This window comes from Phalacrocorax aristotelis, chromosome 5 (assembly GCF_949628215.1).
Source record: "Phalacrocorax aristotelis chromosome 5, bGulAri2.1, whole genome shotgun sequence".
In the NCBI taxonomy this organism is placed as follows: domain Eukaryota; kingdom Metazoa; phylum Chordata; class Aves; order Suliformes; family Phalacrocoracidae; genus Phalacrocorax; species Phalacrocorax aristotelis.
The window spans coordinates 16,680,431-16,703,716 of record NC_134280.1 but is presented as its reverse complement, the minus strand read 5'-3'; the positions used below and the strand labels follow the sequence as shown (position 1 = coordinate 16,703,716).

General features: G+C 45.1%; 1 protein-coding gene across 9 annotated transcripts in view; it reads left to right on the top strand.

Annotated features, from left to right (window-relative positions):
- The window catches only part of BIN1 (bridging integrator 1), a 96,551-nt gene extending 73,970 nt beyond the window's left edge, over positions 1 to 22,581 (top strand). For 3 of the 9 annotated variants that reach the window (XM_075093107.1, XM_075093113.1, XM_075093111.1), the window contains 6 exons: positions 3,680 to 3,830; positions 7,852 to 7,980; positions 16,403 to 16,495; positions 17,300 to 17,410; positions 17,936 to 18,037; positions 21,325 to 22,581. In XM_075093107.1, coding sequence (XP_074949208.1) covers positions 3,680 to 3,830; positions 7,852 to 7,980; positions 16,403 to 16,495; positions 17,300 to 17,410; positions 17,936 to 18,037; positions 21,325 to 21,432 — 694 coding nt within the window. In that variant the 3' untranslated portion in view covers positions 21,433 to 22,581. Of the gene's footprint in view, positions 1 to 3,679; positions 3,831 to 7,851; positions 7,981 to 10,855; positions 10,964 to 12,774; positions 12,799 to 16,402; positions 16,496 to 17,299; positions 17,411 to 17,935; positions 18,038 to 21,324 lie in introns of all 9 variants that reach the window. The other 6 variants (XM_075093108.1, XM_075093115.1, XM_075093114.1 and 3 more) reach the window with 3 other exon arrangements.
- Positions 22,582 to 23,286: the final 705 nt, after the last annotated feature.

Sequence of the window (23,286 nt, the reverse complement as noted above, 5' to 3'; positions counted from 1 at the left end):
TAGGAAAAGGAGGATTCACAAGAATGCTTCTCTGGATGCCTCTCTGGTCTTTGGACCAGTACCAGGCAGGAGGTCTAATATTTCTAGTCAGGAAAGGAGAACAGATGGATGCTACAGCAGAGGGAGTGCTAGTAAATCTTATCTCAATGAGCTCTAGGCACAACATCCTCTTGATCTGCCCTGATAAAGTCCAACTGGCCCAGCAGTTAAGGTGCCTGGCCTGGCCTGTGCTGGGGGTTTCTGCTGTCAGAGCAGCTGCTGGAGTCAGAGAAATGTGCAGCTTCTGGTGCAAGGATGGAGGGTCTGGGACTTGGTCACTCTTTGATCTGCAGCAAAAATGTACATTTATGCCACCATATGTTATGTAGGTGCTTTTTCCTCCTTTCTGCTGCTCCCTCCTTTTTTTTTTTTATTTAGTAAAAAAAAAATTCTCCAGCCTGCTGTGGTGCTAAAAAATAACTTACTTTTGCCTAAAGGGTCCTTATCTGAGCCTTAGCAGAGATGCCAATGTTTTTTAATTTTTAGCTTGAGAACTTGGCAGGGGGTGACTAGTCTGTTTTTACCATATTGGAAAGTAGGTTTCATCCCCTAATGCAGGTTTGTTACAAGCACACGGGAACCTCATCTGCAGATGCTACTCTGTTCTTCCAGAGCAGACAAGGCAGCCCCATGAGGGATCTTGGAGCCCAGCAGCACTAAAAGAGGCTGGGGGATTTTGGCTTTCCCTGCAGCTACAGTAACTGCATTAGACTCTGTTCCCAGCTCTATTTGCAGAAGAAAGTTGACACACCCCTTCTCTTCCCTGTCTGATATTCCTGGATTTGGCATCACTTCCCAGTTGCTCATAGGAAGGAAAAAGAGAGAGCAATGACCTTGTTTTGACTTGCTTTTACTGTGGTACTCACATTTGGCCAGTGGGGACAGTCCTCGCACTCTTGCTTTTCCCTGTGTTTTCTGGAGGAAGCAGTCCGTTTGGAGACAGGACTTTCATCTGTGTGGGCAGTGTGTGCTCCCTGGGGACCCGTGAAGGACAGAGGATCCTGGTTACAAGCTTGCTTGACACTGATTGCACTGGCTAAATGTGTGCAAAGCAACAAGTGCAGGAATGAAGGTGCCCTCAGGGGGCTGGAAAAGGCTCAGCCAAAATTAGCACTGGCATTTTCCTAGGGGGATCAGCCAACACATCAAACAAACTCTAAATAGTAGTGACTTAATGAAGGCTTTATTGCAGGGCCCTCTCAGCCCTTGTAGGATGAGGGGAAGAAACTGGGCTGCCTCTCATGTGGGAGCCTTTTACCAATATATCTCCAAATTGAAGTTGCTGCCTGGCACCAGAAATAAGGCACTAAAAAGCTGTTCCATGGCCTTTAGAAAATAAGCCTGAACTCCTTTCTCACTGGGAGAAGTGGCCTCATGAGGTTCCTAGAAGGAGAGGTCTACCTTTGTGTTGGTAGGCCAGCTTATAGCCAGTAGTCCCAATATTCCCAGTGTAGACTGGACACTTGAGTAGTCCTGTCAGTCTAGCTGTAGATCACTGTGCCCTGCATCTTCTCCAAAGTGCTTTCAACTCTAGGGAAGGTAACATATTTTTTTTTTCCCAACTCTCGCATCAGAGAACATTTTCTTGTCATTCCCCTCTGCTCGCTGGTGACTCCCATTTAGAGCAGGCCTTCCTTACCTTTACCCTCCAACCATTCCTTCCTTTAATCTGTAGCACAACCCTGTCATTTTGCAGAATGCTTCATACAACCCCATTTTGAAGTGATTTCTGGGGACCTCTGAGGAAGGACACTGTAGGCATATCCAGTCAAACTGAAGAGCTGCAGGGACTGGACCATATTCTTTAATCCCTCCTCTTCCCTTATTCCTCTCCCTTTCCCTCTTTTTCTCTTCGCATATGTGCCCCTGGTTGAGAGCTGCTGGCAGAGAACGTAATTGGGTGGTTTGCATCACGTTGGTGTGCTGCTGGCATCAGTGTCATCAGAAATGTCTGACCTGCATGCGGACCTGAGAACAAGCGCTTTGTGGGGAAGTGTGCGTGTGGGGTGTGGATATGGGGAGGAAGCTGGGGGGAGTGGGTGAGGGCAAAGTGAATGACGAGGGAATGGGATGGGGAGCTTGACAGCTGGAATGCTGAGCAGGGGGTGATGCTTGCTTGGAAGGGGAGGTTTGTTGAAATGCATTGCTGGCCCTTCCTCCTCTTGCTGTCCCCCTACTTGTGAGTGTTTAGGAATGAGGCCATCATGCATGTTAGCCAATGACCACCACACCTCAGGCATCCAAGTGTGAGTAGATGTATGTGTCTGGAGCTCTGGGCTCTCTTGGGACAGAGCAAAGAAATAATTGACTGGATGTCCATGCAGAATCAGGTCTGCGTTGCTCTAGTCCTGGACCTATGCCAGGATTTATTGTCTGAAGTTGTAGGAAAGGATCTGTTCCTTTCAGCTTTCTCCCAAGGCCATTAATTTTGCAAGAGCTGCAACTTTATGATTGGAGGCAAATATCACTCCCTGTAGATGAAGTTGCACAGCCCTTTTGCAATATTCTGTAATATTCTGCTTTCAGCTGTGTATAGTTTCGCCAAGCTGTAACCACTCCTGCTATAATATCCTCTACCAGTGTCTGTTCTTCTACATGACTTGAGATAAATTGATTATCTGCTTTTTGGGGACCTGAACTTCAGCCAAGATGATTCAGCTGGTTCTGAGAATTAGGCTGGGAAAATGGTTTTACCTTTATCCCTGTCGAAATTCTCTGGTAACCAACTTTTTACTAAATCTCTCATGATTCTGTACTTTGAAGCACAGGCTTGACACTTGGCCAGGGCATCCCTTTAGGGAAAGGCGTGTGCCTCTTGCCATTCCTTTGAAAAATCTGCCCAAGTTATGAACAACAAATGCCATTGGCATATGTTCCACGCATCTTAATTCCCTGAAGAATCACTCATGACTGTGTGTCAGAAACAGTCCTGGAATAAGGACTGACTGGAAAGGCAAGGGCAGAAGGGCTTCGTCATTGAAAACAAGGCTGGGGAGACCTTTCATAATAGAAAAATCTTTATTAGTAGCCAAAATCTCACTGTTTCTTTGCTGTCTGGAATTATCTGTGAAACCTCTGGCTACCTTGCCCCTTTTCCAGCTTAGCCAGTTTGTACCACATAGAGGAATATGAAATTCTATCATTATAGGTCCTGTGAATCTATTAGTCATAACCATGCAGGTGTCAGTACACCACCATACAGAAATTTTTTTTATCTGTAGAATTTAAAACGAAATGAGCTGCACAGAACTCCTTCCCCTCATCTGTTTCCCCAGTATTAAAAGACTTTGGCTTAATGTCAGGCACTTTTGTTAAAATCTAGCAGAATTAAGGATGCCTGGTTGGTTTTTTTTGTGTTTTTCTGTATCTGAGGCAAAGTATATCCATGCAGTAGAAATTCAGTGAGTGGCCTGCTGCACAGTAATGTGCTGCAGTGTGTTGGACTGCAAGTGACTCAGCAAAGATGCTTCTCAGAATCTTGTAGAGGCTTCAAATATCTTCATCACATGTCTGGGCAGCGAAACAAAGATATAATGGAGGCCACTGATCTGTGCTTGTTAGCACAGCTCCTCCTAGGCCTGGCTCAGACTTTTCTCTGTTTCTGTTTCCCTCTCTCCCTTTCTCTCTCCACTTCCTTCAGTGACAGCACCCCAGTGAAAGCAAATAAAAGCCCCTCGCCTCCACCAGATGGATCGCCCATCACCAGCCCTGAGACCAAGACTGTCAACCATGAGCTGGAACCGTCTACTTTGGAAGCGCCTGGGGCAAGCATCCCAAAGTCACCATCTCAGGTAGTGTCCTGATGACATTGACCATGTCTCTCCAGTATGACCCCTGATGGTACAAGCTCCGTGAGTCAAACACATCCACCAGTTGCTTTTTTGGACCTCTTCCTGCTGCTGAGCACAGAGAATATGACATGATGGTTGTTCTCCTTCACTGGTTGCTGAGAATGCAAGTTGCTCGTTGGCCATGCCTACATCATACAGGGAAGAACTAAGCTGTCTCTGAATGCCTTTAGAGGGGGAAGGCCAGTAATATATTTCACCATCCAGTAGGATTGCCAAGAAGAACCCAGGGAGGATGGAGTTGTAGCTAGGCGAGGAAGTTTGTTCTTTACATTTGAATTAACCAGTGGAATTCAATGTTCTAGTTTCTTCTCAAGAACTTCCATAGCTGAGGAAAGTTCAAAGAAGAAAGTTTAATATTGATAAGGAGAGCATCTGTACTTTGCATGATGTTTAACTTCAATCCCAAGATAATGTTATGTTAAAAATAAAGGCATCATATTCTTAAGCTATGAAGAAATTAGGTGGGTACCAGAAAGATGACTGTCCATTATATGGAGTCTGATACCTTCCATGTGGCCTTTGTTAGTCCTTTCCTTACACAGGAGATACCCAGCAGCATGTTTACAATATCCTTCTCAGTATATCATATGATATGTTTTACTTTAGGATTTAAGGAAAAGAAAACATTTACTGCCTCTTCCCATCCTTCTGTTGGTGGGTGGGGAAAGATCTTAGTAGGGTAAAATAGGAACTAGGCCAAGTTTATGTCTGGTGCCAATCCTTGCATTTCAGTAAGGGGGACACCAGGGAGGGGTCTTCCAGGAAGAGTTAAAGCTGAGAGGGGTTCTGGCCGAAATGGTAAGAGGAAACCTATTGCTTCTGAAAAGAAGTAGGTGCAATCCAGAATTTCTGGGCTGTTGTCATGTGTAGCAGTGTGATTCCAAATCCAGGCCTCTGGTGTAGGCTGTTTTCTCTTTCTGGATAGCCTCTCACAGCATTTTTCCCTCCACTGCATTTTTGATTTTCAAGATTATCTAGGGACCAAAAGGGGATTTTTGTATTGGCAAAAGGGTCTTTTCCAGCCCTGTGAGACATGTGGATGCCTGGCAGTATCTTTCCAGAACTTCTTCAGGGCCTCTGCACCACTCAGCATTGCACAGCCTAGGGCGGCTTAACCACCACCCTGGCTAGGACCTTGGAGTAGGGTATGTGTATGGGGGAGAGAGGACAGTGCATCCAGAATTGCCTTCCTGTTTTTTCAGTATTACTATAACTTGACTGAATTTTGGAACAAGAAATTGTACAGATTTATTGAGCTGTTCATTGCAGACTTTACTCACCCTGCCTGTGGACTTGTCTTGCTGAGTTTGGCTTCTTCCTTTTCCTTTTAATAGCCCACATAAGCCTTGTTTTTGCCAGCCAACAAGTGCTTTCTCATTCACTTGCTGCCTTCCTGACCACAGGAATGGGGCTGGAGACACCCCTTGTCGAGCAAGCAGAATATTCCAGTGCAGGCCTGGCTGGAACCTCAGGTGGGCCGCTGGCAAGACTGAAATGGTATTTGCAGCTAATGCTGCCACCTCCTGGCAGCTCTTTCCGAGTCTATATTAAATCTATTCTCCTGGGCCTCACTACAGTGAAGGAAAAGCTCCACTCCATATTCGTACTAGGTGCTAAGAGATGGAGCTGGCTCCAGGGGGAGGGAAGGCAAGGACAGGAGTTTCGTACTCAGAGCCAAGCCTGGTGTCTGTATGGATAAAGTCTAGAAACTAAGTGTACGTCAGCTTGCCAGCCAGCTGGAAAACACAAGTGTCTACTCTGTCAACAGTGCTTGACTTGTAATACTGAAATCTTCACAGTTGTTATTACTTTGGACCTATGGGTAAGTGATTTGTTCTAGGGTCCTCCTAGGGAGGCTAGGGGCCTCATCCTCTGGGGGAGGATGGAACAAAAAGTAACAAGCAAGTACAATCCTCTGGCTGCTTCCTGTCTGAAGTATTAATGCAAACCATAAGCAAAGGCTGTGGAGAGAACGACAGCAAAACAGGAGAGACCAAATAAATACTAACTAATTTTTGAACTGTTCCCTGTACTAAAAAAATAGGGGTTTTTACTGTCCTGTAATTCTCAAACAGCTTATTTCTGTCTTTTGGAAGAAGCTACTGCTGTCAGCTCTCCACATGGAATAATTTGATGATGATGCAAGACTTCAGGGATCTGTGAAATTTCAAAGGTCAAACTTTTGCTCTCAGTTACACCACTGAAACAGTGTAATGACGCTTTTGAAATCAGTGCAAATATGCTAAATTTAGGTAAATCTCTGTGGGATCCAAGTCAGCAGAAAAATTTTGAAGAACTTGTTCTATTCTAGCTGGCAAAGTTGTTTGTGCTTGATGAATTTCCAGGTATAACCCAACATCAATATGCAATCCTTTTGTTTTTGAAAATGGTTTTAGACTGCTTGTAGAGATAATGCTGGACACTCTGGAAGTGGTGGTCCTCAAGACACTAATGCATTGGAAGGAAGGGGACTGACTATTTTAGAGAAATCAATAGCAAAAAAGTCAGGATCTTTCTGGCTTCAGAGTTTGTAGTTGGAGCTTCTCATTTCTGCAGATGGTGGCTCTGTTCTGAGAATAGCTTTTTCCTGAAATTTCTGGTCCCTTCTTGCAACTGGCAAGCAGGGGATTTTCAGGAAGGAATTGTTCTTAAGGAATATGGACACACCACCTTCTGCAAACAGTGAAAAGTTGGAAGTGAACACACTACTCATTATTTTCCCCATGCCAGCTATTCAGTGGAAAATGTGTGTTTGCATACTCACAGTCTCTAAAGTAGGTTAATCCAGCAGAAAACCAGGCATATCCTTAGCAATCTGAATAAATGCCTTGTAGAGCTCAGTTATATGCTGGAGGCGTGTGAACACAGGACTAGGAGGCAGGGATTGCTGTGTTTCAGATCTGGGCCTCACACTACTATGCTGGGTGCCTGTTGTCAGGTATCTGAGTCTTGCTGCTTTGGGATCCTAGATACAATGAGAAGATCAAGTAACTGTAAAACGTCACTGTAAATGGAAAGCATTGTCATTGCTGAGCATTGCTGTGGTGCTGGGAACTTTGACTGCTTTGTTCCAACACAGCAGCAGCTCCTCAAAGTTTGTTTTGATCTAGAAATGATCATTTAGCCTTTTGCATGAGAAGATATGAAAAGGATTTGGATGTGTTGGTCTAAGGAGGGTCTACCACAGCTTTCCATGGGGTTGTGGGTGTTGGGATGGGTTCAAGTTACAGACGCAGGCTTTGTTATGCGTTCTCTGGGGTGCCCATTTGGGTAACATGAATTCATTAGTGTCATTGCTAATTGGTGAAACTGAGAGCAGAGTTGGGCCCACAGCAGTGATGGCTTCTCAGGAGTTTGAATTGTTCTTGCCTAAAGCTGAGAAACAGTAAGACGCCATCAACAGCTCCTTCAGCCCCTTTTTATGGTACACCGATAACCAGTGCACCAGGGAACGAGTACTGGGCTGATCAGTGTCTGTCCTCACAGTCACCTACCCATAATACGACAAATTGAGTCTGGTCTCACATTTCCTTTGGTATGGTAAGTACGGCAAAGGGAGGCAGTGCTGGCCTCGTCTGTTGAATCCTGTTCTCAGCAATTGATCTGCTCCCTTCCCAGTGGTTGTTTTGAAGGTTGCACATGCTTTAATTATGTATGCATGTCCTGTCAATGCATATTAATTGTGTTACGCTTCTCCTCTGCAGAGGGAAATGTGCCCGTGGCTGAAGTGTAACTAATGATGCCAAACCTTCTCTGGAGGCGTGTGGTTGTGTTTTTTTTGTTTCAATTCAGCCCTTCACCCTCCCTACCTCTCTCTTCAGATGGAGTTGATTGGACCCTGCTCTGTGCCTGTGGTTGTGATTTCTCCCCACCTTCAGTTTTTATGGCTAACCTGATTCCTGTCTCTGGTTTTTTTGGGTGTCGCCGTCTGTGCTGTGGCCATGTGCTCACTTGCATGCAGTTGAGGAAAGGGCCTCCGGTGCCTCCGCCTCCAAAAGTCACCCCCTCCAAGGAGATCAAGCAGGAGAACATCATCAGTCTGTTTGATGACAATTTTGTCCCTGAGATAAGTGTGACAACCCCTTCGCAGGTTAGCTGCTATGCCCTGCCTTATATTTGTCTGCCTTTCAACTTTTCCTTTTGACCTTTCTTCTCTTTGGAGGTGTCAAGCCATGAAACCTGGTCAGGTGAAGGAGGAAGGTAAGCGAAGGCAAAGGGTTAGATAGGAGCTAACTTAGAGAGGAGGGTGGCTAGAAGGCAGCTTTGACTGATACGTTGCCCTTTGAGAGCCTTCCTTCATAGAAGAAACAGAAGTGCAACCAGTGAAGATGTCAGAAAGTAATCACTGCATTTTGTTCAGCAAGAATGCACACAGATCATGACTCCCTTCATATTCCATGATATCCTCTTTCCAGATGCACTGATCCTGGGTGTCGATGAAGCGTGTGTTTTCGGCTCTTGTACATCCCCAAGTGCTAACCCTGGCACCTGTGTCAGTTCTGGGACAAGGCATTTTTGTGCTTTTTATTGCCTTCACACATGGGCTTTGTGTTTTAAAGCCTAGACCTGCATAGGAAAGGCCAACAGGAATTGCCTGAAGTTCTCTTTGCAGAGAATAGGTGCCTCCAGTTTAGATGGGCAGGACTGTGCCTGCTGTGAATTCAGGAGTGCTGATGCTGTCTGTCACTCTTCACCAGCCAGCAGTTCCCATCAGAATGTTTCTTCCTTGTCATATGGCATAAGTTGAAGCCCTGAGAAAAGAAAAACATTTTAAAATTACATATTTTCCTCTTCACTTTCCTTTTGATTTACATCCCTGCAAGAGAAGATGCCCAGGTGGGGAATTCTGCGTTGTATCTAGGAGAATGGCAGTCCATATGTATATAGGAGCCTGACCAGATTTCTGGCTATATCATAAGATACCTGCATCTACTTTTTTATATATATAAATACACGTGCATGCGTGTGTGTATATATATAATTTGTTTTTCCTAAATGCTTGTTAAAGCACAAGTAATGTCTCTATCAGTGCTCATCTGCGACTCATTCCCTAACTTTCCTTGCATCATGCTGCTCCATTGCCTCTGGTTTGCCACCTTCCACCCAGGTGCTGAGGAGCAGAGGTGGAGTGGGGAGGGAAGGAAGTCCATGTCAGATTTTGCATTGCAATAGATAAAGCTTGCAGAGCAGAGATGCTTTGACAGCAGTGCTGGAAGGCAGGGACCACAGGCAGCTGAGCAACTCTATCATTTTCTGTACTTCCTTCTCCTGTATCACAATGGACAACTCTGTCCCATAGTTTGTATCATGTATTTCCATGTGACTGCCAGCCCTTTGTCAGATGTACTCTTCTGCACCTGATCAGTGTTCTGACCCAGGATGGGATCTGCTGTGAGTTTCAATCAGATGGGAGTTCTGGGGGAGGACTATGGTTGCCAGAACAATGTTTGCTGAAGCACCCAACAGCCACTAGTGTTCAGTGTGTTGCCCAGGGCTATGCCTGTTAAATGTCTTGGCTCCAATGAGCTCTTGCGGGAGATCTGGGTAAAGGCAAGGGTTGCTAACCCTTGCATGTAAATCTTGAATGGCAGGTAAGATCGTTCCATGGCTGGAGCCTTTGATGTCTCCCTACCAAACAGAACTAAAGGTTGGGGTTGGAGCCTCTCTCATGGGTGGCCCGGATGTGCTGGAGGAGCGTACTAGAATGACAGTTGGCTTCTGCATACTGGTCAGGATTTATTATTGTGAGATGGGAGAGCTTCGTTTCTTGTCCTCATTCCTGTGGATCTCAAAAACTGGTGTTCATAATGGAGAGAAAAATCTATGAGAGAATTGGAGTGAGAGGAAATTAGAGGCGGTGAAAACGATGGTGGTATGGGTTGTATTCAGAGGACTTTTTCTTAAATGGTGTCTTTTGCTACTTTCCAGGAGTTTTTCCATGGCGGGGCTATGAGATAACTGTGGAGACCAACCTACCACACTTGGTGTGTTGTTGGAAAGGTAGCTGAAGCAGTGCGACCAGTGAGCTGGGTGGTCTGTGGAAACGGGAAAATCTTCCTGGACTTTCTGGAGAGAGCAGCTTCCCCTGAAGCTGAGTAGAAAGGAGTGTCCTGTAGTGGTTAGGTTAAATCTAAAAACCAGAAATGATAGTTCACTTTTAGATACTAATGACCATGTCCTTTGTAGTGACTGTTTTATTTATGGTAACCAGCGAATGTGCCATCATTGTTTTTACCTAAAGTGTTAATCAAAGAGAGTTATTCTCCTGACTTTGAAGAGTGTGGGGAAGACTCTTAGTTTTATGAGTTGTTAGAAGACTCATGTGTGCATTTTTCTGGGATGTCCAGAAATGGAAACCATTAAACAGAATTTTTGTGTTTAGGAATGATTCAGATCCCTTAGCCAGGGTGAGCTGCCATATTCTGTGTTCTGTCTCAGGAGGCAGGAGGGGACTAGATGCTTTGGGAGTTAGCTCTGAGGTCTGTCAGGCTTGCCTTCCAGCAGTTTGAGTGGTTTTCTGCCTGGATCCGTGTTCCTGAGATAAGCTGTATGGATGGTTGCTCTTCTGTATGTGGCTGAAGGAGCCTGTCCTGGGCCTTTAGTACAAAGGCAGCTGGATAAGCTATGGGAAATAGATATAAGGAGAAGCCCTTCTGAGTCGTAAGTGGCAGTGATCCTTCTGATCACAGCAGGTCAAGTGCTTACACTCTGTCAGCTCGTTTGGCCAGGTGGGAAGATGAATGAGTCCTGTCGAAAAGGCTCAGGTTTGGTTTACAGTGGCACCCATGCCACTGCCTGTGATTATAGGCACCAGTCAGTCCGGAGTCCCATCAGGTGTTTGCATTGCCACCATGTGTTCTGTGCTTGCAGCCATAGCTCCTGGATGTCACATACCCTCCTTCTACTGTGCACGTGTGTGTTTGTGTCTAATGCTCGTACTGCTTTTCTTCCTCACTGCTGCCAAGTTTGATGCCCCTGGGCCCTTCCAGGAGGGAGCCAGCCTGTTGGATCTGGATTTTGATCCCATTAAACCAGATGCCACTGTGGGGAAGACCCCCACACCTGCCTCCCAGGTTGGTTCATATCACCATTCCTTTTCCCTTTGTAACTGACTTGTTGCCAAGTGTGGCATGACCTGCACCCACGTGAATGATAATGTGGACCTAAGCTGTGAGTGGCAGAGCTGGGTTCCCAGACCTCAGCCTTGCAGATGAGCACCTTAGTCTTCTCTGCTGGTTGTGTAAGCCCAGTGAGAATCAGGTGGCTATTAGCTTGGCCACAGTCTGGCACTAGGTGTTTGAGGGATGGTTGTGCTTTGCTCTGGAGATCTACTGATTGACAACTTATTCAACTTAATGTATGTCCCTCCCTAGATTAGCACCCTCTATATGCTATATGGATTTAAACTGTTACTCTGTGGATGGGAATTCAGCCCCAGTTCTGTGCTCCTGCTATTAATTGCTCTCAAATGGATTTTTCATAAGCATTCTGATAATCTGCAGTTGCTTAAGGTGAATAAAGCTGCAGATAGATATTCAAGTGATGTGAAACCCTTGTTTTTCTGGGTATAACATAGCCCCAGTTCATAGTTAAGAAGCAGCTTCCTCCCTGAGCATAGCACTGTGCAGTGCAGTGTCAAAAAAGATGATGCCTAATTCTGGTCTGGCCTGTACCTGGTCCTCTCCTCTGTCAGAGGCAGGTGGACTGTGCTTCATTTTGTGTCTAAATGGCTGGAGGCTTTGAAGTGCATCCTGAATTTGGCTGTTGTCCTCACCGAGGCTTTCCATTTCATATGTATGAAATAGTTATTTTTTGCCTGTGGTTGCCATTAAAGTTTGTAATAAACATAATTAGGATGTTTACAGTATTTTTCCAGTATCATCATGTCAGGTAGGCCTGTACTATGCAGATTTTTGTAGTGATAAGACCTCTCTTATTAGAGAGATCAAACATTAGGCATTTGATTCTTCAAAATTAGAACACTGAATCCGCAAAATACTAGTTATTATCATAGTTTGATACACACCGATATGGCAAGCTACCACTTTCTGGAGCTTTAAGTGGGCAGATTGGCATTTTATGTCTGCTTGCCTGACAGAACAAGCTGCATGCCCGGAAAAAGCTTTTTTTCGTAATTTATTTTACAGGGTTGTGTTGGTTTTTTTTTTTTCTGAATCACCTGTTATAACTTGGATAATTTGGCATACTGGCATAGGATACGAGTGTAATTTTGACTTAAAATGGAACTGTTACCCTTCCAGCAAGCAACAAATATTATACTGAGTGGGTTTTCCAAAACTGCTCAGCAATAGCATAGCTGGAGTTCTAATGTGTTCATTATTAGCTTCAGAAGTCATTAAAAGAAAGTGTCTTTCTAATGGTAACCACAATACAAAACCTAGCAAAAAACACCTAGCTTTCAAAACAGTCAAATTTATTTCTTATAGGGTAGGTGCTAAGGCAAGGAGGTTAAGATATTTCACTACTGATCCAAAGACACCAATTGAAGTCTTGTTCTGAAACCATACTAACTCTATTGGGTGTGGTTATATGGGAGCATATTTAACCCTGATGGACCACAACTCATTAGGTTTCTTTTCTGGCTATGTGGTCTGCCACTGGTAACTGAATGTGGCTTGGCTGTCTCACTTCATACCAGAGGTAGGAAAATCCCTTACTCAAATGCCTTGGTACTTGAATTTGAATATGCAGTGGGGAGGGGTGTATAAATTCATGTACGAAAAACTATTTTTAAAACATGCAGAGGTAAGTGCTGTTGAATGCGTATGTCTGCTTCAGTCTGATCAGCATCTGTAATGTTTGTACTCACTGAAATAATCACATATAAACATGTTTTATTTTTGTTGCTCTTTGACATGCTTAGTCTTTACCTTGGGATTTATGGGAGGTAAGAACTTCATATGGTTTTAATCTCTCATCATATACTGTGCATGTGCCAGTGCCATCTCTGTGTGCATCTCCTTTCCCTCGCTGCTTGTCCTTTCTGCAGACCCCAAACCAAAGTTGCTCAATGTGCTGCTGAACCCACTTCTGCACCTTCTGTGAAGCCCCAGGGGCAGTCACGTGTTTGCAAGTCAAGTCTGGCACTCTGACACTTATGTCTCCGCCAGCGCACAACCCCATTGCCTTTCCCTGCTAACTCGCTCATCCTTCCTATGGCATGATGCTGTGATGTTCACCTCAAACTTAATCCCACTGTGGCATCATCCTCGTCCTCTACTCCCTAAACTCTATACATATACATCCTGTTGGTCTTGTGTGCGATGCATAAATGTCTCAGCTGGCCCATGTCCTTACTGCCCATACCATTGGGTACATGAATGTGTTTGGAATTACCTATGCTGTTTGCTGTTCATTGACCATTGTTGCCAGAAAGGCTGATGTGAAATAGCTCAACCTGTGTCTACACTGAAAGTTAAGTGCAGGCCTAAGACCTACCTGGCATCTGTCTCAACGTCAGCTTTGGAGCTTGCTGATGAGGGAGACCCTACACGTGCTCTGCATCTGAACAAGAGCCAGACCCTCATTTATGCCCTCTAGATATATTGAGCCTGGGAAGGTCTCGGGTTGCTGCAGATTAGCCCATTGGGAGGTATTTCAAGCACAACTACTTTTGAGCCTCTCTGGACAAACAGCCAGCAGCATGGACAGAAAATGCTTGGCCTGGGTACTCAAGTCTGCTACTTGAGCTGGCCATATCCCATGGTGTAGATGAAGCGCATATCCTTGGCTTATGCTGGGGAATGTGTCCTGCCAACCTTTCCATTCTCAAGGGCCAGATCACCACCTAGAGTCAGTACTTGGGAGGACATGACTTAATCCTTGCAGAGAACCTGGCCCGAGGACTTGCTGTGGCCAGTGCTGTCCTTCACATGAGTTTGGGTCATGTCGAGACAGATGCTCCCCTTGTGTGTTTCATCCGCCATCAGCGTTTAACATCTGTCATTCCCCTGTATGTACATTTTCTGTCTGTCTTAGTAAGAAAGAAGAGTGTTTTTTCACAAGGAAAGATCTTGTGCCTTTGAAGTGGATGGGCAGGGGTGAGGTATGACTGTATGATTGAGCTGTGCTTACAGTCTGGGGTGTTAAAAGTGGTTTGGGCCATTTCTCCCATCCTGGAAACTGATTTCACCCAAATGACAATTTAATCAACTGGGGAATACTACTAGACAAGATGTTCTCACCATGCCAGTTCTCACCTTGGCATACCATGCGCGGTTAAAGAGCAGAGCTCCCGGTAGCTGGGGAATCCTCCTCTTGCTCTTCAAGCCTTCTGAAGTGTTTTTGCTCTAATGTTGTTTTTAGCTGTTGATGAGAGGAGACTTGTTGCATGGTTACACAGTCCCATATACCATGAGGTTAAAAACTGCCTAAAAACTTGGATGCAGCAGAACTTTCTTAGTTGTGCAGACTAGGAAACATGCATTTGGTGTGTATGATGCTGCTGTTGGAATAAACAAAGCTTTCAAACCTGGCAACAGCAGTGATCAATTCTTCCTCTTCTCCCTATAGTATCTTTCCATGACTGTAAATGCTTTTATAGGCCTTGGGATGCTCACAGGTTCATAAAATAGAAAAATAAGTAGCTGACATGAAAACTCCCTTTGAAATCCAGGGGATTAATTTAAACTCAGTTTCTTTGGTTATTAAATACTGTTTTTGTAAATTAGCTGCTCTTAAAAAAGGAGCTCACATAGAACTCCTTTTCACTTGTTCACAGAAAAACCATGTTTGGCCAGATAGAGTTGGGCTGGCATCTCTTCCAGTTTCACTGAATCCAGATAAAAGCAACCTGGGAGTGAATCTTAATTAAACAGGAGAAGCTTTTGTTGCATTTCATGTGCATACATTTACCTTAGCACTACCAAAGCTGCTGTGGGAATCCTCTGCAAGATGGGAACAGCTCTGCTGTTTATATCTTCTGGCAGTATAGGCCTGTGGAAATGGTGATGGGGAGGCATGAGAAAGGATGTGATAGGAGAGGAAAGTATGTGTTAAACAGCTGCATTGGAGCAGCTGAATGTAAAGTAATGGCTTTTTGTTAAATCAAGGATTTCTTTCTTTGTATTGCTGCTGTTATTAGAAAACTACTTGGAGCACTGTGCCAGTGCATGGGTGTAGAGTTAAGGCTTGCCATGGTCATTACTTTACACTGGGCTTTTGTAGGGTTGGGATGCTAAGAATTGCAACATTAAGAAATCTGGACAATGCCTCTTTGAATGTGTATTTGGGGGTACATGTGTTTACAAAATGTATGAGGCATGTAGGCGTGCTAAAGCTGGCTTATGCACATGTATTAAAAATGGGAAGTCTCTGTATAGTAGTCTCTGTTGTGCAAGTATAAAGTGGGTATCTGGTTAGATTCTGCAAAGATGTGCATGTGCTAGCTGTTATAGAGAACAAAGATATAGACTGGCCGTGAAGTCACTTGGGCTGCAAATTACACCCCTGAGATTCTTGTCAGGAGTTTTGCCAGGTGCTGCCTGGCCAGTCTCCCAAGGGGGGCTGATCTGCAGCATTAATGCTACCAGATCCACTTACTTCCTGCATTGCTGTAGTTTCTGGAAGGGGCAAATAAGTATCTTTAATTTTTTGTTAAGAGTTAGCCTGATGTCAGTCAACGGAGAATAAAAACTTGAACTGCTGGAAGCGTATCAGAGGTGTTCAGCTGGTCTCTTGTTGCGCACAGAAACCCCTGTCCCCAGGCTTACTAGAACAGCCTCTGCCAGGCAGTGATTTGTAGGTGATGCTGAATTTCTCCCTGGTGGTGGCAGCTTCTTGTGCACTAGAAACTCCGCCCCCATCAACACAAACGTGTGCGTACACTCTGCAGAATATTCATAGCAATTCTTACTAATAGAATATGCACAACAGAATCCAAATTCATGACTCTCTGGGCCTGTCCAAAATCAAATTGGGTGAAAGTTAGCACAGTTTTCAGTTCAGTGTGATTCAGTGCTAATGTCATGTAGATGCTGGGTCCAGACTAACTTCTGTATCTGGACACATTATTACCATGCTCTTTTTTTCGGGGGTATGCTAAGGCTTAAATATTCCTTCGTTGTTGATCCTTGGAAGTAGCCTATTGAGAGAACCTTGTCCCTTTCATGCAAGCAGACTTGTATTCACATACAAGTGGGCAATCTATGTGTAATAATATACAGTGTGCATGTGTAAAGTAGGTCTGCGATTCAGATCGTGAAAAGAAAGACACACAGGACTTTTGGCATTTCATTGATTTCCTCTGGAGTATTGCCTGCTGCATGGCCGGAGTGAGGGAATGCAGGCTTTAGTGTGATTTCACGGGGTTGTAGAGAAAGAGGGAAGCAGAAACCCAGCAAGACCCTAAAGTGTCTCAGTCTCACTCATTTGTCAGCAGATGGCAGCAGTCAACAGTATAGAGCACTTGGACAGACTGAACTGCACTTTTCTGCATACAGGCAGAGCTGTAATGAGCATAACTCTCCACCTGGATGACTTTTCTGTTGTAGCCTGCAGAAGCAGCCCATGGAGGAGCTGAAGCAGCTGGATCAGAAGCAGCGGCTGGAGCTGAAGCATCTAAAACCGAGGCCGATTCAGGATCGGTAAGCACCTCGAGGGACAGCAGTCCCGTTTCTCCATCACATCCCTTTGTTGTACAGCAGATGTGTGAGGCTGGGCTGGGAAAAAGGTGTGTCTGTTTGGAAAAACACATCCCTGCCACCCCAGCAGTTACAATGCTGTTATTCAGAGGCCAGCCTTAACTGTTGCATTTTCTGTGTAATGCTTAGGGAGAAGCTGTGCTGGAAGACCCACAAAAAGAACTGTCCATTCACGCGTTTTTTGAAGCCAGCCCACAGCCCATGCTGTGCTAAGCTTGTGTTGTCTGCTGGATTCCTCCTTGCTCGCCATTTACTTCACCTGCCCTGTCCTCTGGTCTCTGCCTGTGTCCCCTGAATATCTGGGGCTCCTCTTTATTTCCTGAAGCTGCCACCTTTTTAGGGGACTGGAGCAGGTCCCATCTCATGGCCGCCTGCTTCCTATAGGCTGTCACATTTGAGTTGTCCGTTCTACAAGAACAGACAAGGCTCTGGGCTACAAGGGCTCTACAAGAACTGTGTTGTGACCACAGTGAATGGGAAATGCTGGGTATTATGGTCCCAGAAAAACTCTAAATCCTCTCTGCCCTTCTGCAGCCTTAAGCAAAGGAAGATAGCAGTCACCTCTCCTGTCTTCTCGCTGCTACTTCTGCTGTCCTTTGGGTGTTTTTGTCACTGACTGCTGTGCTGGGAAAAGCCGTGGGTGGGGTTAGGACATGGATCCTCCAGGGTGGACTTGGAGCTGCAATTTTGGATTCTCTTCTCTCAATGGCTTTTTTTTTTCCTTCTCTGGCTGCTGCTGCCTACCAGAGCTCTCTGCCTGCTGTTGTTGTGGAAACTTTCCCTGCTACCGTCAATGGCACTGTGGAAGGAGGCACTTCGTCTGAAAGAGCTGACATGCCCCCAGGATTTCTGTTCAAGGTGAGTGCGTGGTGGTGGGGCACTGAGTTCCTCGTGATTTTTGTCCTGTAATGAATTAACTGCTTTTGCTCATCTCGGCCATGGGCTGTGGCACATTGAAAGGGAGAAAGGAAATTGAGGGAGATACACCTTCTTCTCCAGCAGCCCAGGTGCTTCAAAGGACTGTATAAAAGCATCAGTGCTGTATAGCAAACCCCTTCCTTCTTTCTGCTGCAGTTATTCCTACCTCTGGGGGTGTGGTAGTCGCAGACTCTGGATAGTAGATAAGAAGTTGTGCTCTGAACTGGAAAGGCTAAACTTTGATGCAAATGGCAAATGAAGAAGAGTTCGAAACACGAGTAGGGACAGAGGACTTGTGTTTGGGGAAATTGGAAAGCTAGGTTAAATGGGAAAATACAGGAGTAGACAGGGGAGTCTGGTGGGTGTTCTGAATATGCCAAAGATCACTTGCCGGTTGTTTTGAAGGTGTGGAGGAAGGTGAGAGAAGGCTGGCCTCACCCAAGCTCTCCTCCCCTCTCCCTGTAGGTCCAGGCCATGCATGATTACACGGCCACCGACAGCGACGAGCTGCAGCTGAAGGCTGGGGATGTGGTGCTTGTGATTCCATTTGAGAACCCTGAGGAGCAGGTGAGTAGGGAAGACATGGTGTGAGCCTGGGCTGGGAGGAGCCAGGGGAATTTCCTGAGCTGCTTCTTCCTCCACTAACAGTTGGCTGGCTGGATGCAGAGCCATCGGTTTGTGGCTGGGAGCTGGCGGGAGAGCCGGTTGTCCTTGAGCTTGAGATTGGCTTCCTGCAACAGAGGGGAGGGCTCTGCTTGTGATTGGAAACTTAAGACATTATCCTGCATAAAGCATGTGAAATAGCTGTGGCTTCCTGTCCCTATCAGAGCATTTGAGCCAATACAATGGCTTCCTCGATCAGGGAGCCCAAGAGAGCTCATACTTTGCCTCCTCACTGCTCCTAAACTTGACGCACATTCACTGTGACCACTGCAGTGCAGACTGTGGCATTGGCAGGAGTGACCCACAGCTTATGATGATGTTTTATCTCCTTTTGAGAAATGTTGGAGCTCTGAGAAAGCAGCTTGCCCTGAATGATGTCTTGCACTTCAGCATAGCAATGGCTGTTTCCAAAAGACAGTGGTCAGGAGATGGCAGCAGAACTCTGGGGCTGAGCAACCTGCTCCAGCCTTTGGAACAGTCTTAACGGTCCATCTCCAACCTGAATTTAATTGGTGATGTTTTTCTTTAATCTGAGCTATTTCTAGAAGCCTTGAGTAAATCCTCCTCACTTGCTGTGTTTGAGGGCTTCCAGCTGATAAGGTCTGCAGCAGTTTTATTACTTTGGCTGAAGAAGGTAGTGATTTTATAAAATTCATGCTCACGTATCCAGGTGTTTGGAAAAGGAAGGGAATTCTCTGAATTGATTCAGTAGTCACCATCTTTTTGGGTTTGGCCAAGCCCAGACAAGATCTGGATTACACAAGGGATTAAGGGAAGGTGGTGTAGTTCACTGGCCACAGATGATGTGGATCTTCTTTGTGGATCAGCTGTTGGCTTTGTGAATTATGGAGGCAGACCTTGCTGCTGCTTGTGAAATGGGAGCTGTAATATGCTGGCAGTTCCTGCAGAGCTAGGTACTCTGGAGGGAAGGGTTGAGTGGGGAAGAGGCAGTGATTCCACTCCTTACTGAGTGGAACTGCCCTGCACAAGCATTTGCGAGCGTTTCTTTCTCAGAAAGCTTTCTGGATGGGAAATGAGTGGCAGCTCCCCTAGTTCTTGTGGTAGGAGATTACGTTCGTGGAGCAGAGTTTTTCAATGCCCTATGTTTGCGCTCTAGCTGGATGTGGGTGCAACAGCCATGAACTCAAGACTCTCCAAGCTGCAGAGGGTGAGCTCTGAGTGTTGCTAATGTGATGCTGTAGCTGCACTGAAGCCCTCTAACCTTCCCACAGTGTATCCTGTGCTACAGCTCGTTTCCCTAACCTTGACCATACCCAGCCAGAAAATATTGGCTGTTAACATGTGTATGAACTGTGCACGTGAGTGGAGGAAGCTTAATAGGAAGGATAATAGGTTGTGATCCACGTCCCCACCTTGCAGATTAGGTGTCAATTTGTGGGAACATCAGCCAGGCCTGAATTCATCTCTCTTGACAGAAGAAAGAGTTGAGGGCAGCAACGCTTCTAAGCTGGCACTTCAAGTGACGTGTTTCAGAATTGGCAATGGTCAGTCTGGGTCCTCGTGTCTAATCCATACAGCTGAGGAGACCCTTTGTAGCAGGATGCAGTGGGAGTGATGCATGCTGTATGGCACAGATGCTATGTGCAAATGGATGAGCTTTTGTGCTTGCCATGCTGTGAGCTGGAAGCTGCCTTCCAGATACTTGGGCCCAGCGTCTTTCACCTAGTCATTTGTCTTCCTGATTTATGGCATGTCAGTCCTTCTGCAGCCCCTGCAGCTGGCTGCTGCAGATGGGTTCCTATCTCATGCCATTCCCATGACATTCCCTGAATGCTCAAATCTAAGGCAAGAGTTACCAGAGCCCGCAGGCACCCAGTACAGCCTGCAACAAGCAGGGAACTCAGATACAATGGCTGGTCTGAGCTGCTGCTACGTGAAACGTGCAGAAAACAAGACAAGAGGGCACAAGGTGAAAAATGGCAGCAGAAAGCAATACGTGCCTCATGGATCACCCCTGGCGAGGGCTGCATCACTCCTGCCCTGTGCAGGTATGTTTTTAAAGAACATGTTTCAAGGGAGGCATTGCTTGGCCTCAGGTAAATACCCAGGTAACTCCTGCCAATTCCAGGAAAGCAGAAGTGTCAGAACAACTGTGTTAACAACACACACGCATGCCCTGTTCCCCACAGCTTAGAGCATATGGTTGCCCGAGCACTTCTGTCCAGGTAAGTTATGTAGTTGAATGTGTAACGCTTCACTAAATGAGCCTGGTGCATGCTTTGCCCAGAGGAGTGGATGCAGAGCAGGCTGAGTTTGGAGGCAGCAGTCCCCCGTGCAGCTCTCTTGCCTCATGCTGCAGTCTTAACCCACAGGCTGCCCCACTGCAAATGACTCACGTGAGCCCGTGTATTTGAATGCTGAAGGGGTGATTCCATGATGGCAGCTCCAAGGCATGCAGAGAATAGGATGTCTGCACACCTGAGCTGCAAGCAGTGCAGCCTTCCCACCTTGAATATCTTGTCTCCCTCACGTGCTTCAGATGGAGCAGAAATCTCCATGCTAGAGCCCCTGTAGGCAGAGGGTGGGACACCTAGTTGTCCTCCTGAGCAGGTTCTACTAGGCAGGACTCCATTTGCCTTTAGTATAGCAATCAAGATTTGCTTTTCTTGTACCACCTCTTTAAAATGCTAATCATACAGGTGCCCTGACTGGAGCAGGGGATCAGCACCTCCAGGGAATGATTCATCCTTTCCAAAGACCTGTATCCAAGATGAATGGGGTGAATTGCACTGTGGAGGTGCCAGTCTCTTTTATGACTATGGGGAATGCTAGACCTCTCATGTTTAGATTATGAAAGGTGAGATAGCTGATTCCTGTCCTGTAGCTCTGGAGACTTTCTTTGGCAGAATTTCTCCTGCTTCAGTGGCTGTAGTTTATGACATGTTTCTATTACACTTGATAATTATTTACAATTTCACTGTCTCTAGACACTCTGGGTCAGATAGGAGCTTTTGTACTGACTCTGGTGGGTTGTAGCCTTCTCCCTGTTTAAAAGGCAAGGAAAGCTTTTTTTGTTTAACTTCTCCCCCATCCTCTTCCTGGATTGTCTCCAAGCCAAATACGAGCATGGCTTTGATATAGTGCCTTGACAACTCCTTGGCCTGTATTCTGTAAGAAAAATCCCTGCTCACATCTATCCCTTAGCATCCGATCTCTGTCTTCTCCTCCAGGATGAAGGATGGCTGATGGGTGTGAAGGAGTCTGACTGGATCCAGCATAAGGAACTTGACCAATGCCGAGGGGTTTTCCCCGAGAATTTCACAGAGCGGGTGCAGTGAAAGCCGAAGCCCACCAGCTGCATTTCTGCTGGAAGAAAGCAAGTTTTCTGGTAGATAATTGAAAAAGAACAGCAAAATGAAGAGAAGAGAGAATTTTAAAGGAACAGAAGACTGAAAAAAAAAAAAAGTCAGCTAAAAGGGTGTGTTCTTCTCAAAGGGCAAGGTTTCAGAAGTAAATTGAAATTCAGAGTGTTACCAAAATATATACGTATTAATAATAATAACACAAGTCAAATACCCTCTTCCCCCTTTGGTTTTAACAGCATTTGGATTCAGAGGACTGATGCAGAAGCAACTCAGTGTGGTTCTAAATACGGCATTGACTGAATTGGCGAGATGTCAGTCTGATCCTTGGAAAGGCAGTATTTGCCTAATAGCTTGAGAGTAGAAGCTGCATTTACTCTTGGGTGGGTTGGTTCTTCTGTTTTGTATCGAAGGTGGCTTGCATGGCAACAGTAAAAACTCAGCCTTCCCTACGTGTTCAATCTACAGTAGGCCAAACTTTCTGTTATGCTGTTGAAAAAATACTTAGTGTATAGTGTTCATCAATACAATGTACGTGTGTGTGTGTGTATTTTATTTTCTTCCTTTAAAACGTTACAGAAACTGTGATTTTTTACATGTAAAGACAGAAGAAACTACATGGAAAGGGCACTGAGAAGATGAAATTTGTGAAGCTGTGCTCAGTCCAGAGTTCTTTCAAATGCAGACACCTAAATTCTTGCAGTAGTATTGGCCTGTGAAATGCTAAGGGGAAATGGACAAATTCAAGAGGAGAAACAAGGCAAAACAAGCAGATGCCATTTAGATGGCTCTGAAATTTAGGAGAGGGAATCCTCTGCCCCCAAAAGCCTGTAGGCATTTGCAGAAAAGCTTAGATTCATGTAGGTGGAAGATAGATCTAAAATCTGGCTGGTTAGAAAATTTGCTTTTAAAGAAAGATACGGGAAGAAAAATTATTTTCTGAAAGAATGTCTAAGAGAAAACACTGAGGAAAAACCAATTTGCTTTCTGTGTTTTTAATTGGCATTGTTATTTGTGGAATTGTATTTCTTATTTTCCTTTGAAGAGTTCTGTAAGTGAAATATTGTTAGATCAGCTTTCTCCAGTGCTGTGCTGGTGATCAAGTTAATATCTATGAAAACTGGACTCTTGAAGTACTCATTTAAAATGGCTGCATGACTTCATGATATTTTAATGCATTAGAAAGGAAGGCAAGAATATCAGTCTCAGTCAAGAAGACACTCTGCAGTCTAATACTCATGCTGAGACCTTTCCTATACCTTTCCTTTGCTCCTGTTTGTTTTTGAGTTGGTTTTTTTTTTTTAGTTTAAACAAGCAGATGACAAGGCTGTTTCAAAGTGCATATTACACTTGTTAAAATAAGCTGGTCTGACCCTCCAAGACTCTAAAGTCCCACAAAGGTACTTTAAACTTTACTTGAATACTGATGCAGCTGGCAAGCAGCTCGGGCTATTATAATTTTTTCATATAATTCCGCTCCCCCCAATCTTTTTGCCTTGAAGGGATTTTTAACAGTGAGGTTACCTCCTGCTGTAAAGGGACAGGATCACTCTCTGAAATAATCTTCCCAACCATTAGGAGCTGGCTTTTGTCAAAGATGCACAGGATGCTGACACGCACTACTAAAAATCCCACCTTTTCCAATCTGTTTTGAGTATTTGTAGGACAACAGAAAAAAAATTGTAGGATAAAAGTGTTTGGTTTTCTTAATTTTAGTTCAGAGGGATAGATCAGATTTTGATTAGAAAATATGCTCTTATAAATGCAAGAATTTATTTCAGCTTGGGAGGTGATCTGTGCTAGTTATTTACAGCAATGTAACAGGCATCG